The sequence below is a fragment of the Carya illinoinensis genome, chromosome 12 (assembly GCF_018687715.1).
Source record: "Carya illinoinensis cultivar Pawnee chromosome 12, C.illinoinensisPawnee_v1, whole genome shotgun sequence".
In the NCBI taxonomy this organism is placed as follows: Eukaryota; Viridiplantae; Streptophyta; class Magnoliopsida; order Fagales; family Juglandaceae; genus Carya; species Carya illinoinensis.
In genome coordinates this window covers 28,776,347-28,796,090 of record NC_056763.1, presented here as the reverse complement: position 1 = coordinate 28,796,090, position 19,744 = coordinate 28,776,347, and the positions used below count along the sequence as shown (strand labels likewise).

Here is a 19,744-nt window from a genome sequence, read left to right as displayed (position 1 = left end):
TGTCTTTACATATAAAATATTTTATAAAAATAACATCATTTTATAGAAATATCATCATCTTATAATATAATTATAAAATATATTGTAAAAATGTGTGAATTTATATCATTAACCTTCAATAAAAGTTGTCCTGGTAGCCCAAGAATTTGATTTGACTGATATTTCTGCTTAGGAGTCTCTGAAACTCGAATAATTGGGCTCTGACTTTGTAATAAGTAATATTGATGATCAACAGCTGGGCATTTTGATAGGCTTCCAAACCATGCATGTGGTTTGTGTTTGATATATTAATGGTAACACGTAAATGTAGGTCGACTGCTTAAAAAAGAAAAACCAGCAATCACCTACATCTATTAATGTGTTCCAACTGCGGCACACAAAAAAGTGACACATATCACTTCTTTGTTTAAAAAAAATATATCTTGTACAGTCCAAAATTTTTGACAAACTTCCCTCTCTGAATTGCTTTTACTGAGAACTCTTACACATATTTAGTACTCGTTTAGATATTGAGATAAGTTAAAATAATTTATGAATATATAATAATAAAGTTATTGAGTTAATATGAGATGAGATAGTTTTTAAAAATTTTGTAATATTTAGATTAGCAAGTAAGATAAATTGAGATAATTTCTGAATGGTAATAAAATTGTTGATTTGAAATGATTATAAGATAAAAGATTTTTGATTAAGAAGTAATTTTAATATAAACATTTTGTTAAAAGAGTGTTTCTCCATCCAAATTGAGATCATCTCTGAAAGCAAAAGACTGCTTAATCTAATTTCCCCACGTTTAATTTTTAACCATGTCAGAGCATGACCCAAGCCCCAGATCAGATCAGGTAGATGAGGCCGGAAGACGGTTATAACTTTTAAGGTTTAGCTCCATATATGTACTATTATCATGATACTTCTCCTTGTACGTACGCATGAAAAGATTGCTTTTGGATCGAACCTTTCTCTTGATCTTGTTAATGAAGTCAAGCTTTTCTATTCTTTCCGTGCCTTGTTGATGAAGTTAAACTTCCATACTCAAGGGAATCATCGCTTTTGACTCCTTATTATTCAGCGTGTCATTGCAGCCATCATAAGCCTTGAGATGGTTGTTTGTCAGAATCACGTGTGGCATTATTCGCACAAAAAGAATAAAAATGCAGGCAACTAGCTAGGAGAGAGATTTTGATGTGCCTTTGGTTAATATCAAGAGCAATACGAAAAAGTTGTTGGGAATAAGATTAGGGAGTGATCACTTTCTGGTATACATGTTATGATCATATGGACATACCGTGGAGAGTACGTAAGCAAAAACAACTAACAAAACTAATTTTATGAGGTATTGTTGAAGTAGTCCTAATTAACATGGTCCTAGCAACTCCTTATCTACACATATTCTATCTAGCAGCTGCAAAAACAACAGAGTTTAAGCGTATGAAAACTCATGAGCTGGTCTCGATCTGCGATTCTGCAGTATGGTGCCATGCAACAGTGTTCGTGATCTCTTCTACTTCTATATATATGGATGCCTCGGGATCCATTTCCTTGTATTTCTACACTCCAATCCGTGAATTAGATGTGTTTGGAAAATTGCTAGACCTTTCATTGCTACTGACTCTTCGAGAGAATGACTTCTTCCGATGCCACCAATGTCTCATGACAGCCAACATCAATCTCCATATGGTTTTTTGTCCAAACCGTTTATGACAAACAACATAGACCAAAAGAGCAGCTGTCGATGTACCCGCCGTTAACACGAAAAGAACCCAAAAGCTGCTGGGGCTAAGACTAGAAATATCGTCAATCAACTCGGTGTCCTCGCATTCTTGGGCTGCAATCATGCTGATCTCTAAACCTCGTAATTTGCCACTCTCAGAAACGTTCAGTAGTGCTTTAGTTACATCAGGAAGCAGTGGAGAACCGCTTGGAAATACCTGAGGCACCATGAATGAAAAAAATATATGTAATTAATCTTGATCTTATTCACAAAAAAGGCTTGACTTGACTTAAATTTCTTGATCTACTTCAATACAGTCTACAATTTTTAGTTCAGATTGCAAGGCTAGTAATAGCTACGCTGCATAGCTTTTCTAAGAAAGTAAAAAGAGACTCGGTTGAGGTTAAGAAGTACTTACAAATCCAAATCCTCCAACTTTGTAAGTTGGTCCAGCTATGGTGAACTCCTTGCAGTATTTTGCGAGGAATAATTTGGCCAAAGGAACTTCAAGAAATGCTGCTGCTATTACCTTACTTCTAAGTGCCTGAGCATACTCTTCCGGGGAGTTATAATTAATGATTTTGTCGCGGTGGATTTGCAAGACATCCACCAAATAGTCTGACACGAATGATCCCCTGCAGTATCCAACCATTGCGTTGCGATTCCGCAGCAACTCGACGTCAGTGACGGTGGGTTCAAGGCGCTGGACTGTGAGTATGCTGGTGAGGTTAGCCGTGTAAGTTTGCGTGAGAACTAGTGCCACAAACAGCCACACCACCATTGCCATCCGTGAAAGATTGCTATGCAGCTTCTCCCCTATGCTCAATCAGATGAAATGAAGCAATTTTTTAGGCCATATTTCCAAATATATTCAGAAAAATAACAGAAAGAATAACCATATCTTCATTTTACCTTGTAAGGAGAAGAGAGTAGTAAACGCTAAAGAAAGCAAGACGCCAACTTGATTGAAACCGGAACCTTTGAGTTCGGGACAGTGTTTTCGCTCTACCAACCACACAACAAAGCCATTGTAGATGTTTATCAGTCCTATTAGAACCCACATGGCTTTTGTGAAAGGCTTCATGAACAGCCAAGCTCTATCACTGGTCTGGGGGCGAACCGGAACTATCATCACCAATCCTGATTCAGTGTAGGGATGTGTGAATTCTGCATGTTGATATCGCTTGGAAACTATGGCTACATCACCAACTACCGCATCAAACTTCTGCTCCAATGAAAAAATAATATTTTTAACTGTGTCTTGGCTACCGGAAAGAAAAATGAAAATCATGATCACAACTTAAAATTGAAGACTACGGTTGATCCTAGCATAAATTCAACTGAAAATAGATGCAGTATTCTAATTATATATTGGAATTAGATATTCTCTGTGACTTGAATTACCAAGAAAGAGTATAAAAATTCTCACCTTTGAATGAACCTGCTTCACTATCTCATCATATGTTCCATCAAAGGGAGTCAAATTGTATGGTAGGTAGAATGGCAGAATTTCCACTGTTGCTTTGAACAGATCGATTGCAAATCCTTCAAAATGAGTAGTGTTTGTTGAGTTATCCTTTCTCACATTTACATATTGTTTGAAACTCGATTTGGTGGGTACACCAATTATCAGTGGCTTGGCATCTGTTGGAAGAGCCCATCCTCTTGGAGTGGTCGAGGACCCACCTGGCCAAATCACCTGCCCCAAGCTTCCCATTGAAGACTGGTTCGGTGCTCTTTCATCAAAGGTTGCTGAGAAACCAGATGTATCTGTCCAGAAGCCAAGTTCATGGTAACTCTTCCCAATCACATTGATGACCTGAAATTTATATGCTGGAGCAAGTTTCCGGTGAACAAACTGAACCTTTCCACTCAAGCCATAAAATTTACTTAGCTTAAGTTTACGTAGCAATTGTTGGCTGCTACTGCTTTCTCTCATTGCTTTGCACACTGTCCACACAGCATCATATGCCAGCACAGCAGAAGTCCCAGGTTCATGGTTGTCCTCTTCTAGATCTGGATTTTCCGAACTAAACTTTCTGCGAAATCTAGTATAGAAGTTTTGAAAAGTGGGATCTTTCCGGGGGAAGTAGCTCTTTACTCCTATAGTTCCTTGCATGGAAGAAATGGTGGAGGAATTAAGGGAATGGACAAGGCCTGTTGTGGGATCTGTTGTGATCCAGACATATTCTTTCTCCATCATGCTCATTTCTTTAGCCCTCTCAAAAAGGTGCATGGCCAATGGCAAGGACAAATGAACCACAAAAACTCTGCAGTGTTCATGTTTAAGCCTCTCGAGCTCTTTCGACAATGAAGGAGAACTAAATGGTGAGATGGCTAAAAGATGGCTTACTTCTGCTCCGACATCTCGTAGGGCATCAGAAAGATAAGGCATGACTCCGCTGCGCATAGAGTCAATGTCTTCGTAAATTACAGTGACCTGACGCCATTGCCAATACTGAACAATAGCAGCTATAGCTTTCATTTGGGAAGTCTGGTTTGGTGAAGCTTGAAGCAGGAAGGGCCATCGTTCTGTTGCCCACGGTGGAGTTGAATCCACAATAGAAAGAACAGGGATGTTTGCTTGGTTACCGATCTCAGCAACTAGAGAAGTTTCTTCCCACGTTTGCGGTGACAGTAGAGCTTGCACTTCTTGTTGATCGATAAGATCCCGAGCTGAAAATTACCATTGTGCTATCAGAAAATAACAACTACTGCTTCTAGTTTCACAATGCTAACAAACATTAATTATTTGAACTTTGAACAGCGAATCTTGACAGCACTAATTATGGAGAAGAAACCATCATATGCATGCATTTATACACTAGAGGAAACTTCATCAAAATAGATTAAGGTTATATACCTGCAAGAGCTGCTCGATAAGGTTCCCCATGCGAGTTTTTCATGTGCAAAGCATAACTTTCACTTGTCTTGTCATAAAAATCCTCGATCGCCATTTCCATCGCCACTTTCTGTTCCTTACCAATGCGAGTGCTGTTATCTACTATCGCCCCTAGAATGCCCCTGACGTTGTCAATTCCTAATGCGGTGTTCCTTCCGTTATCTGCTGTAGCCTTTTGTGAGAGTAGCAAAACTAAGGCCAAGAAGGCCGTGAAGGAAGGAAAAGTGTTCATTTGAAGCAAAGTGCATGCTTTATTTCCTAGAGGGTCATTCTATATAAATATGTATGCATGCATACATAGGAGTATCTTGGATTCTGTTCTCTTGCTGGTCAGTCTTTTGAATTGAATATGATTGCAATATTTCTAAGTTTTGAACCCAATTTTGGACGCATTAGTGAATAGATGGACTTTTGAGTTGGTCTGTTCAAACACACATTCTTTATTTCTTTACATCAATTGACACTAAATCGCATGCATACAGATTGCAGACCCCCTCAACCTTTCTAGATTTTTCACCATATCATATGATATTTTGCATGTCATTATCAGTCAAGCAAAGACAAGTTGTCATATATCTTTAGATATATGAACAGATCTATCCGCAGGACATGGACTCTTTACAACGTCGTGGATAGAGTTCGTTAATATTGTTCAGTCTTTGTCAAAGAATATAGATAGGAACGTGCTGAGTCTGCTGACTATAATATCTCCAATGAGAATATAATTAGATCTTACATTATTGTTCAAAAGACAGAAATTTCTACCCTTTATAATGATTCCAAAAATGTTCCAATTATTAATAAAGATATTTTAAATGCATGGATTTAAAACACAACATATATATATATATATAAAATCTAACAGCAATGAAAATTGTGAGAGATAGTATTAGAGGAAAAACTTTAAAAGAAATAGTCTATAGGATCAAGCCTAGCCCTAGCCAAGAATTATGATGTTATGATAGAAAATAGAAAATATAATAAAAATTGAGATAGAGAGAAAAATTACATAGATATTAGATAATCAAATCAAATCTCTTTATTTGATAATTATGAATAAACAAATCAAATTCCTAATTTAAAATCTCGATCGGACAATAACATTAATTTACTACTCTTATTACAATGTATGCACCTAATCAATCCACATTCCATAGCCGTAATAATAATCATTAGGCAGCAGCAGCAGCTAGCACAAGTACTAAGTCATTTGACTTTGGGAAAGTTAGTTGAAATTACCATATAACAATTGAATAATATTAGTCTTAATATTTATTACCACCTTTTTATTATTTTTTTAATTTTTTATTTAATAGTTAAAGGAGTGACTATTAGTGAAGTTGTATATATATTTTTTTAATTTTTTCTTAATAATTAAGAATGTTAAAAAAATACTTAAAAAATAAAAATTTTAAATATGCTATAAAATAGTAAATTAATAGTAAGAGGATAATAAGAGTATCATTATTCGGATAACAGTTATTATATATATATATATATATATATATATATGTATCCAGGCAGTGTTGCAACCACATGTTGTCGTAATAAATTATATATTGTTTTGGAAAACTATGCATGCAGAGCCATAAGGGTTGACAGATTCAAATTTCACACGACGCGGACAAGTACATCAAGACCCTCGATGCTGAAGAAATTGTTCAGACTTTTCCGTGGTGCTTACTCGTTAATTGATCGATCGGTCGAGACCATTTAAGAGCTGTTGGTTTCGAGTCTTTGGACCGCCTCGTCGCTCAACTCAATTGAAAGAATCTAGACTCGTGACTCTCTAGAAATGATATATTAAATATTAAAAAATTTTATATATTATACTAATATCTCATTTGTATTTTATTAAATAAGATATAAATTATTTATTATTATTAAATAATAATTTATTACATATTTTTTTATCATCAAATGATAATAAATATGACACATTATATATAGTAAGATGTAAGTGAAATGATAGTATAGTATATAATATTACTCATAAATATTTGATGTGAAGCTATTTTTACGTATTTTTTATATATTTTATTATTATAATTAGCTATTACATTATTTTAAAATATAGAATAACGGATTTAGTCAATCACATCAGTAAAATACGGTTAAAGTATGTAAAAGTGATTATATATAACAAAACTCATTATATATATAATATTTAAGTAAGTAATTCTACATACATTCATAGAAAACATAAGTGTCATACAGTCGTTTTGAAAATAAGTTGAGTCTATTATTAAAAAATTAATTTTTTCATATGTATCTCTTATTTACTCATTTTTTTCAAAATAAATGTGTAGCATTTGAATATTTCACAACTGTAAATATTTTTTTATAGGACCTAATTTTTTTATAAAATGAAAAATAATATTTACAATTATAAAGTGTGTAAACGTCACAGAATTTTTTTTAAAAAATAAATACAAAACATACATTAAAAAAATTTAATTTTTTAATGAAACTATTATACAATACGTATACATTCTACAACAACTGTATATCTAGCATTCCTCATATAAAAACCTTTCCCAAGACTTTACGTTCGGGGCTTGCACATTACACACGTCAGTGAGTTTAGGCCGAAGCAACAGGTTCGAAAATAGTACCGCTGAATTAAATCTTTGAAAGCTAGCGGCCAAACAGTCATTCCCGTGCCAAAGGTGCCGGTCAAGTTCCGCAACAAGACTGACATCGTTTATTAACCTGCAGGCTGCGGTGCCCATTTTGTACTCTCTTTTTTTTTTTTTTAAGTTTTTTTTAAGAAAATGACTTACACATAATATTTTTTTATAATAAATTTCATAATAATATGTTAAATAAAAAATATTTTTAGAAAATACCTTATAAAAATAATATTATTTTACAAAAATATCTTTATTTTAAAATATTATTATAAAATGTATTATATATATCATTACTCTTTTTTAAATACGCGGAGGGATTGAACTCAATCAAGACTTGGGTGGTTATCAGGCACATTTGGCATTTTCTACCTTGTTTGGGAGACTGAACTGTGGCTGTAAATCTGGTCACATACATCCCCAATTAGCAACATCATTATGTCTGGATTTGTACGTCTATACTGATATGGTTAACGTAGCTCGCAGAAATAGCAAATCCTTAGGACTTGATCATCTCCCGTGTTTTTAATTTCATTTCACGATGACCTCATGTATGAAATGTTAGAAAACGAAGCTATATTTTGTTTACTTTAATTTCTTGCCGTCTATCGAGCGGCTGTTTGCTTCCCATCTATATATATAAAAAGATCAGGACTTTGGGTATCCTTGACTATATGTACACAATGTACATTCAAAGTTTTATTTATGTAACTCCTGACTAATTTAGTCTAGGCTTTGATACTTTCTATTATTCGTGGCATCGTGTGTATCTACTGTCATGAATTTTTAAGAAGTTATGACCTATGTGTTTTCTTTAAAATGGATGGACGAATGAACACGCTAAATTTGTTTTCTAAGCGAAAATGAGAAATGGGGGCAATTAGTGTAGCAACCATCATTAGACGTGATCATAAAAATTACTTCCAGTTGTAGAATATTCGGTTTAAGACATAGCTACTACTCAAATGGTGAGCCCATTACCACAACACTTTTAAAATATTCAACTAGTCAAAAGTTCATCCTATGACCCAAAGGTCGGATTTTATTATTATAAGTTCTTTTAACTTATCTCCTAATTCGAACTCCTGACCTCCAAGCTATGAACATGCCAATTAATTCATCTTGTGTATGTCTTATAAAGAACAAATCAACTAAAAATAATTACTTGAAACCTTGATTTATCTCTCACATTTTGGCTTTTTCCAGTAAACGGATCAAGACTACTGCCTGCATTATTTGTCGAAAAGTCAGCTGCGATTTCCAGTAAACACTGATGCCTATATTTTCATGATATTCATATTGGTCTTCAACTTTGATTGTAATTTACGGTAAACGTAGAAACATGAAATGAATATCCTCCCACATGATGCCATGAACACATGTATATGACCTCCCCCAGTCTAATAATTCACTCGAAAATCCATCCTTATGGTATATTATAATGGAAAATTCTAGTTGCAAATACAATCATGCATTAATATGTGCATCAATCTAATATGATTGGTCAAAAAATATATTTTATTGAAAATCGTATTAATTTAAATTTTGAATATGAATGAATCGGTATTAGTACGCAGATTAGTACACGACTTTATTTGTACATAACAAAACTCTATTATAATATATTTGGTCCTCAACGTCGATAGTCTGATCACAAAGCTGATTAATTAGTAATTTAGGTGAATGAGTCTTTTTTTAATAATATAATACAAATAATTAAATTTACATATTTTTATCAATTTAACATTTTGGAATAAGTAATACTTTTACATAGTATCATAGCAGAGGGTCTCAGTTCAGACTGTCCTGAATCTACAATATGTCATATTAAATTATATATTTCACATGTTGGTCTTATTCATTGAGAGAAAGTCTAGCATATATGTGAGGGGGAAGATTAAGAATATAGTTCAAATAATTAAATATATTTCTTTCCAACTATGGCCTTGTTTGGTTACACATATGAGATATTTTGTTAAAAGTTAAATAAAATATTATTATAATTTAATTTTTTAATTTTAATTTTTTTTTAAATTTAAAAATTTAAATTTTTTATTATATTTTATGTGTGAATTTGAAAATTTGTAATGATAATATTAAATAGTTTGGTATTTGATAACCAAATTAGGCCTAAACTTTTGGGACAAGTTGTGAATAGAATTAATCTTAGCCATGCATAATTGTTGATATCACAAATTTTAAGTGGCTGTTCATTTAATTGGTAGATATATATAAAAAAAAATTAAAATATAATACCTTAATAAATATGATTAAAAATTACAACATTTAAAATAATAGTATTTCTATGTACAGTTGTAAAGTACACAAATACTGTGTAATTGTTTTTTATAAAAAGAAAAATTTCTGATTAAAAATTTATTATTTTTTATATAAATTCTATATTTATTTATTTATTTTAAATTGTGCAGCATCTATGCAGAATAAATGTTAAAAGAGTAAAACTAGTCGGGAAAACACGTAAAGGCAATTGTGAAAAAGGGGGAGCAATAAGGAAATAGGAATGTTTCCATATAAATGGTTAGTAGCGGCCCACTTAGCGAGGCTTTTGGATTGCAAAATTTGCTCCGTGAACATCAGGAGATGGGCTGTGTGCATTCTTTGGACTATCTAGAAATGCAACAAAATCTACGATAAACCCATGTCACTCAACTTTGAATAAAACTCACCCATCACTCACTCACGAGAAATGACATATATAGTTTGGAGGGTGCTACGGTACCCCGATTAAGTGCTTTTTTGTGCATTTATTTTTTATTTTTTAATTTAAAGAATAATGATGTATATGAAATTCTCAATTCACTTTCATTACACTATATAAAATGTGAGACATTTACTATTATTAAATGATCATTTATTTTTTAAAAGAATAAATATAAATATTAATAGACAATATCAGCTCATCATAGTGAAATTGTAGTGTGATATATAAAATTTTCCTTAACTCTATAGTATTAGTACGTGCAAATCTTGCATTTTTTTTTTGAAAAAAACAATCTAAAACTCACTTATAAAAATTAATTTTTTAATAATAAATCTTATTTTTTTACATGATTGTGTGGAACGTACACATTCTAAAATTATATTTATCATTATTCTTTTGACAATGCACCCTCGAAAGTTTGTAACACCCTCGAACACTGCACTATCTCACCATGTCGCTTTCGCTTTGACCGGAGATGCCGATTTTGAACCAACCCCACGCTGCCTTGGCATTTAGGGCTATTTGAATTGAGAAACCATTTCATTTTATCACATTATTATAATTTTCTCAAATTTTCACATAAAATATAATAACAATTTAATATTTTTAAATTTTAAAATAATAATAATATTAAAAAAATATTTTAACAATATTTTATTTTATTTTTAACTTTTATTTAAAACTGGTCATCTCATCTATCTCACTATTCAAAAAAGACCTTAAACTACAACGTTCCTTTGAATTAAAAAGAGAGAGATGCCGAATTGAGACCTGGGTTGTTAGTCTTATCCGAATTTTTGTGCCTTTTTTTTTTAAGAAAAATGATTTATGATAAAAATACATATATTTTTAAATAATTTAACTATTTTTCAAAAAAGGGTTTGCAAGAACTTACAAGCCGAGGTAAGTAAGTTTTTACTAAGAGAGAGCTTAAAATTGGATGGGTGTAAAGCTGGAATTATTCCCTCTAATTAGAAATAAACACGCCAACGGTCTCATAAGTTTTATATGTGCCAAAAAACACCAACGTTGTTTCTGTCAATCATTCTATTTCTCCGCAATGGCTCCTCTCTTCTCCACCCTTCTTCCAAATGAATCCCTCTTTGCAATATTTGCAAAGTATAGATTATCACAAATGTTAAAACCGTTATTTTGGCCAATACTTGCATCTTCGTAGTTAATCAATATTGTTCTTTTTTATTCCTTTTTATGAATTTTTTTTTTTTTAATAATGGGACTTTTGTATTTGATCATATGATTTGGGTTCCTGTAGGAGAGAATATATTTTCTGATATTGATTTTCCAATTCAAATGGCCAACGAGCACACCCAGAAGCATAATATGTTTCTTGTTTCAGGGATTAAACTCTTCATCTGACATCTACAACTGCTCTCTATACATCCTCGGCCTCCTCCTCTATTACTGTTTTAACAAATATATATATGAGTAATATTATACACCACATCACCATCTCATTTGCATCCCACTATATCTGATATGACGCATTTATCATCATTTAATGATAAATAAACATATAATAAATGATCATTCAGTAGTCGTAAATGTGCTACATCTTATTCAATAGGATGTAAGTAAGATGATAATATGATGTATAGAATTTTCCTATATATATATATATATGATTCTTTTCCTAACTACAAGTCTCAACCTAGGATCAAGAATCCCAGTTCTTACTCATGATCTTACAAATTCACATCAAACTACACTAGCCAAAAAGTCAATTCTAACTTCTGCATTGCTAAATCCAAATATTTTTGCCTTCACTTTTATTGAAAATATTATTACATCAATCTAAAATTGTAGGTCTGTTGGGCTGCTTCTATCAATGATGGAAAGGGAGAAGAAAAAATTGTTGCAAAAGATGAAGTGGGGTGCGAGAGACAGAGAGCTTATTTTACACAGGAAATGAGACGGGGAGGAGAGGAGAGAGATGAAGTAGGTAATTTCTTCAAAATCGATTGTATAAACATTATTGTTTCTAAAAGTAATAAAACAGATATTACAATCATAATCATTCAAAATAATGCACTTATCCATTTTGAAGTAAATTCTTTATCACATAATTGATTTATGCTCAAAAGATTATGTTTTAGACCTTCAACAAGTAGAACATCTTCAATTATGAAAGAAGATTCATTACCAATTTTACCTATTCTCACGATCTTCCCTTTCGAATTGTCTCCAAATGTCACGTGTCCTTCTTCTTTAGATCTATGATCAAAGAACTTAGTTTTGTCTCCCCTCATGTGTCTTGAACATCCACTATCTAAAAACCACTTGTTTTTGCTTGTGGATGACTTCATGCATACTTATAAAAACAATTAAAATGATTTTTCTTGGTACCCAAGTTCTTTGGGTCCTTTATTTATTAGTATTAGAAGAAACAAGATTTTTAGGTACTCATATGGCCCTAATAGTCATTATATGATTTCTTCTAATAGGACAAGTATGATAATTATGACCATTTCTATTACAGAAATTGCAAATAGCATGTGACATATATGAAGAACTTGAATGATTATAATAATATATTTTTTTGACAAAATTATTTTTATGAAAATAATTTTGATTATTGATCTTTGATGTAGAAGGATTATCAAAGAAATTTTTATAAGGTTTGTATTTTTATTTTGACATATATTCCAAACCTGGCTTATCAAAAATACATCTTTGACTACCAAGAAGTTTTTCAAAATTTCTTTTTCCATTCGTAAAGTTTTCAACAATATTTTCTAAATCGGTTTTCTTCTTATTCAATTCAAGATTTTCATCTTTCAAGATGATACTTTCTTTTCTTAAAATATCAATTTCATTTGTTAAAGAAAAATTTTTCTTTTTCGAAGCAGTATATTTGATACCCAATTTTTCAAATTCCTCATAAATCTCTTCTAAAATATTTTGTAATTCTTCATATGAAGAATCTTCAATATTATCAAGATTTGTTACCCCAATGTCATCTTTAGCCATAAGACAAAGATTTGCTGATTGTTCATTGCTTGCTTCACTATCTGAGCTACTTGAATCATCATCTCATGTATCTTTCATTGCTTTCTTGCTCTTGTTTCGATCTTTCTTTAGCAGAGGACAATCTGGCTTGATATGACCAGGCTTATTGCATTTATAACAAATTAAAATGTCATTTTTACCTAAATTTTTCTTAGAAAACTTTTTGAAGGATTTCCTCGGAGGAGTTTTATTTTTCTTTAAGAACCTCTGAATTCTTCTTGTTATCATCGCAACTTCTTCATTTTTATCTTCATTTTCCTCGTCTTCATCACTTTCACTTTCATGAGGAACAACTTAAGTGTCAAGCTCTTCTTTGGCTTTCCTTCTTCTTCTCCTCTTTTCAATGTGTACTCATGGGTGATAAGTGACCCGATGAGTTCATTCACTTCGAGTTTCTTGAGGTATCTAGCTTCAAAAATCGCTGTTATTTTTTATTCCCAGCGTTTTGGTAGAGAGTTGAGAATTTTTCTTACTATCTCTACCTTGGAATAAACTTTGCCAAGAGCTGTCAAGTTGTTTATGATGTTAATAAAATGAGTGTGCATACTAGAAATAGATTCATCATCATTCATCTTAAACATTTCATATTCATGAGTAAGAATATAAATTTTTGATTCCTTGACTTGCGAAGTTCCTTCATAAGTAACTTCCAAGTTATTCCAAATTTCTTTTGCCGTAGCACAAGTCATTATTCTATTAAACTCATTTCCATTGAGAGCATTAAATAATAAATTCACAGCAGTTAAATTCAAAGTATAAAGTCTATCGTCTTCACGATCAAACTTTTCTTCTTCCTTTTTGACCTTTACTCCATCAACTACTTTTGTTGGAATATAATGTCCATTTACAATACATTTCCAAATTTCTCAACCTTTAGCCTGTAGGAATATTCTCATTCTAACTTTTCAGAATGAGTAATTATCTCCACAAAAGAGTGGAGGCCGATTGCTAGATTAACCTTCACCAAATGAAGCTGCAATGTTAGCCATAAGATCTTAACTCAAAAGATAGTTAATCTTATAATAGAGTTTTTAACTCTGATACCAATTGTTGCCAAGATGACTAACACAAGAGGGAGATGAATTGAGTTGTATTTAAAAAAATAACAATTATGAATCAAATATACAATATAAAATATAAACAAAATACGAAACAATAATAAATATAAAAAGTAAGGGTAAGAGAGAAGTAAACTCAGTATGTTAACGAGGTTCGGCCCCACTGCCTACGTCCTCGCCTCAAGCTACCTCTTGAGGATCCCCAAATTCACTATTCAACCTCCTTCAGGTGGAGATAGAAACCTATTACACCTTTAAACAACACCACTACAAAGGATCCGTGTAGAACACCCTCTACACTTGCAATCACCTTATACGTAGTGATTCAATTATTCCTCGTGTAGAACACTTTCTACACACACAAGGGTTATACACATCCTTTTTCTGATACAAGAGTTGATAGTGGGTAAGTTATCAGAAAATACTCTTCAATGAGTGAAATAAGAACAATACAGTGCAAACTATATCTCTCAAAATGAACAAGGATTAAGGCTCAATGCTTAGAGAGTAGAGAATGAAAACTTTGAATGAATGTTGTATGCTCTTGGTGTTGTGAATGTGAAGCTCTCAAATGATCTATTTATAGGCATATGAGGCTTCATATTCAAATTTAAAAAGATTCATATGTCAAATACAACATTATTCACTTTTTCAAAAAAATCAAACCTAATCTTTTACTTTTGGCATATGACAAAAGGAGCACACTTTCCTTTTCAAAAAATTCAAACCTAATCTTTTACTTTTTGCATATGACAAAATGAGCACACTTTCTTTTTCAAAAAATTCAAACCTAATCTTTTACTTTTTGTATATGACAAAAGGAGCACACTTTACTTTTCACAAAATTCAAATAAAATCATCTACTTTTTGTATAAGTCTAAAAAGGCATCAATCACTTTTGAAAATATTCAAATAAAACATGCACATGTGAAAGATGATAATCAATCATCTTTAATATTTTTAAAATTCAACCCTTTAATCAAGGCATGCACATGTAAAAGATGACAATAAATTATCTTTCAAAATTTTCAAATTTAATTTTCAAAAATATTCATGCACATGTAGAAAATGTATTTTAATGCTTTATGATAAAATATTAATTTTGAGCATTAATCATAATTTCAAATTTTAAGAGATTTACAACATTATTCTATGACTTTAATGTGAACTTGTTTCCTTCTTGCTCATGCTTGGTTCTTTGATGTGCTTGACTCTATTATGTGGACAACTTGAGTTTGAAACTCTTTTATTTTTTGAATTCATTTGTTATCATCAAAATCTATGTGTAGATTTATAATCACATAAAATTTGAAACCTTGAGTTCAACATAATGTATTTATCATATTTTAATAATAAAAAAATATAATAAATATCTATTTAATGGTGATAAATATGATACATTTTACTTGATAAAATAAGAATAAGATAATAATATGATGTATAAAATTTTTTCTCTAAGTCCAATTTGAAAGTAAAAAGAGTTGGCTACACGATTGGTTGCGCCTGACTATCAAGATGCAGGAGTGCCCTGACACTTAGAATTAATAACTTTTATTAATTATTTGGTTGCGTGATCGATCCGCTGCATAATGGAATCGATCGATCTGGGTTCGCTCAGCTCAGCAGCAATATTTATTCGCTACACCATGCTTTAATTAATTAATTAATTTGGTCCATGGTCCCCATGCGAGAACCTTCATTATATGAATCATCATCGATCATATCGCCCTGCCCTGCATGCAATTGGCCAGCTCATGTTGGGAATTGGATTATATCTCTGGGCTAATTCCCAAGCCGGGATGGCAATTAAATAGTAAATACTCTCTCTCTCTCTCTCTCTCTCTCTCGTGTCGGCAGTGCATGGGTTGTTCCTGTCTCAACATCAACACCTTCTTCTTTTTTAGCTGGCTTTTAAAGTCGTCTTCATAAATTTTGGCTTTAATTCTTGCAAGTTGCAAGCTGCTGTGCATATAATTGATGTTTTCTGACATATTCAGATTTCCTCAATGGAGGATTGATTGTTTGAGCATACCAACCCTCATGCGTGGTCCTCACAACAAGATAATTATGTAAGGATCAATCTTGGATCACCTATTCTTCTGTCTACATTTAAAGTTGTCTGCCTGCTTGTTTCTTGACATTTGAATATATAAATTTAGAAAATGATATTTATAATTATAAATTATATAAATGTGATATTTTTTTAATATAAATAAATATAAAATTTATATAAAAAAATTAATTTTTTAATAATAAATTTACGACAAGTCCACGATACATGAATATATATAATATTACTAACATTAATTCCCCTAGATGAAATTTCATTGCATTAAGAATCGTTCCTTCAATCAAAACCCATTCCCAAGGTATTGACTTATTCGCTCGATTATTTCCCTCATATGTCTCATCTCGATTATTGACATGTCACCTAACCTCAAAAACTCCAAATAAAGGACAGGAAACGATTCCCACCACCCAGCACCCCCCAAGACAGTCAGGTGTCTGCCGACCTTTCTTATTGAGCTCACCTTTCATATATCTTACATAAAAGCGAATGAGTAGTGATACATTGCCGAGGGATACAGTTTAAGGATCTCCCGATAAGTCAAAAAAAGTTATTTTATTTTTTCTGATTTGTTTTCATCCGTTTTTGGTATTGTTGAATTTTTTTTTTTAAATTATCACATTATTAAAAAAATATTTTCTTAATTATTAAATAAAAATAAAATAAAAATATACTGTTTGAAAAAATGCTCGGGACCCATTATGAATATCCCAAGCATTTTTCAAAGTGAATAAAGAGATAAATGGGTGTTTTATATGGTTTCTAAAAAAACAAAAGAACTACATCATCTAAGCATGTATACGTTACACATGTCCTTGCATAGTGTGTTTTTAAGGCCAAATTATTTATCTTTATCAAATAAAGATAATACGTATAATTATATTTTTGACTTAAATGAGTATAGCCATTTTGTGGTGGGCAGTCTTTGCCACCCTAATGACATGGGGGTGGTTGGTATGGTCCCAACCCTATGAACAACATTTCAGGGATAGTATGATCCCAACCTCCCCTTTGAACAATATTTCAGGGATGGTGTGATCGCCCGTATAAATATTTAAGATTTTCTAAAAAGAAAATTAAAAAAAAAGGGGGGGGGGGGGGGGGGGGGGGGGGGTTGTTGGGGTTTTGAAGAAATTGAGGGGTTTTTTAAACAATTTATTTATCTATTTCAATAGCTCACAACTTTTTTAGAGAAATATAAAAAGATAATGTTAGATACAATTTTAAAATATATCATTCTTATATATTTCATTAAAAAAAATTAAACTTTATTATTAAAAAAATATTTTTTTATATAGATTTTAAAAAATAATATGTTGCATATCTTATAACTACAAATATCACTTCCAATATATATTACTAGTTTGTATAAAACAACAATCTCTTGCTTCTAAAATCCACTCAAATTAATCTAGAAGATTGCGTGTTAAACCTACCGTGAGAGGAAATTAATTAATTAAGGTGCTGAATTAAATCTTAACAAAAAATAAAACATTTATATTGTATATTAATTTAATTATAAAAATTTATTTATAAATCTTATTTTACCGAGCACCCGTTGATATAGAAGCTTTCTACCTAATTGTTACTTTAAAATTTTTTAAAAATTATAATTAATAATACGATAAACAGTGTGTTAACAGGAGCTTATGTGTAAACTCATTTAATTAAATTAGGAGCGGGTTTCTTTGCTGCTTGAATGGTACCGTTTCTTGTGATGGTTAGTCACTTTTAATTTTTTGTTCATATTTTTTAATATATTTAAATATTTTTAAAAAATAAAAAATATATTAATATATTTAAAATCATTTATTTAATTATTAAGCTAAAAAAAATTTACGTAACAACCATATGAAACGGTCAAAGTTAGTAGTCATAGTAACTTTTTTCATTAAGGTTGGATTTGATAGTAATATGGAAATTTTAAATTTTAAAATAAAATATTATATTTTAATAATATTATTATTTTAGAATTTAAAAAAATTATAAAAAGATTAAATTATTTATTATATTTTATATAAAAATTTAAAAATTTATAATAATGATATAAAAATTTTAAATTTAAGATAAAAAATTTTAACTGCAAGACAAAGAAGTGTATACGTGGAAGAATGTTGCCGACTTGCTGCCCAACTAGAAAGTCGTTGAGGCTGACAGAGACATGCACGTGTATACGTGGAAGAAGAGAAATGATATTTGTAGTCGTGGTTGTGCAAGCGGCGTACAGTCGTTTTAAAAAAAATGAATTAATATGGGACCCACATGAAAAAAAAACTAACTTTTAATCGTGGACCCCACTCTTTTTTAAAACGATTGCGTGACGTTTGCAATTCCACGACTGCATGTAGCATTGCCGGTGGAAGAAACAAGTGTATTCGTGAAACAAATTAACAACCGTACCTAAATTAACAAACAAGTGTACACGTGGAAGAACGTTGCCGACTTGCTGCGCAACCAAAGGCCTGTTTGGGATTACAATGAAAAATTTAAAAAGTGCAATAAAATAGTGTAAAGTGTTTATATGATAAAATTTATCTATTTATTAGTTTTACATTAAAATACTTCTAAACCAAGAAAAAATAGAAAATTACGTTTCAACAAAAGCACCAAAGTGATGCTTTTTATCAGAAGCACTTTAGAAAAAATAATTCCTATTTTATGGTGATATGTACATTACGAAATGACCCTTATCATTTTAGCATAACGACAACTTTGCCAATCATTATTTTTTATTATTCCCGTATAATATACTCAAGACTTTCTTCATCAATATTTTTCATTCTTCTCCTATTACTTATGCATCATTAAAGAAATTATCTTTTAAATTATAATTATTGAAAAATCTATTAGACTATTTTTGTTATTATTTTATTATAATATTTTATTTTTATCAAGTATATGCCCTTTTATGTCATTTTTATGTCAAAAAGTATTTTTTAAATTTGTTTCCAAACAAATTAGTATGTTTAAAAGTGTTATAGATATATTGATCCTGAACAATAAATAGATTTTTAATAGTAGAGCTTATTACGTTAAGTTCTAAACTATAAGTTTTAAGTTAAAAGTAATATATTTTACCGCAATCCCAAACATACATTAAGAAAGTCGTTGAGGCCGACATAGACATGCACGTGGCGACCATACCTGTTCTTAATTTTAATATTGTTTTTTTCTTTTTTGAGAGAGTTTTCTCTTCTTTTGTTTTTTAATAATTAATATTGTTTTTTTATAGTTTTTTTTTTAAATATTGTTTTCTTATAGTTAATTGGACACCAACTAAAATAAAATAAATATTATCCATCTGTTTGTACGCAACTTAGACCACTATGGCGGGAAAAAATAAAAATATATATATAAAAAGAAAAAAAAATGGGACCACTAAAAGAATTATGGCTGGACAAAAAACTTTAAAACCAACTAGGACAGACTCAAACTGGCTGTCAGAGATCAAAACTTGTCAAAACTGACGTAAAACCAATCAGCCGATAATTGAATTTGGCCAAAACTGATGTCTAGCGGTTCAATCCCGATTTGAACTTAGGTCAAACTGCTGAACCAATCGATAATTTAACTGTATTTTTTTTTAATTATACATATATGAAATAATATCGTTTCACTTAAAACAG

The 19,744-nt window shown here is 31.2% G+C and overlaps 1 protein-coding gene across 1 annotated transcript; it reads right to left on the bottom strand.

Moving 5' to 3' along the window:
• Positions 1-1,204: 1,204 nt before the first annotated feature.
• Positions 1,205-4,850, bottom strand: LOC122289445 (glutamate receptor 2.8-like). The gene is made up of 5 exons (XM_043096429.1): positions 4,575-4,850; positions 3,141-4,387; positions 2,624-2,936; positions 2,130-2,527; positions 1,205-1,928 (listed from the first exon to the last, which is right to left on the bottom strand). Exons 1-5 carry the CDS (start codon positions 4,843-4,845, stop codon positions 1,548-1,550), a joined length of 2,610 nt encoding a protein of 869 aa, XP_042952363.1. The 5' UTR covers positions 4,846-4,850; the 3' UTR covers positions 1,205-1,547.
• Positions 4,851-19,744: the final 14,894 nt, after the last annotated feature.

Bases quoted from the DNA above. Each gene is read 5' to 3' on its own strand.
- LOC122289445 (XM_043096429.1), bottom strand. From the start codon at position 4,845: ATGAACACTTTTCCTTCCTTCACGGCCTTCTTGGCCTTAGTTTTGCTA. The intron at 2,937-3,140 runs GTGAGAATTTTT...TCATTGGAGCAG, and splicing joins TGAAGCAGGTTCATTCAAAG to AAGTTTGATGCGGTAGTTGG. The intron at 2,528-2,623 runs GTAAAATGAAGA...GATTGAGCATAG, and splicing joins TACTCTCTTCTCCTTACAAG to GGGAGAAGCTGCATAGCAAT.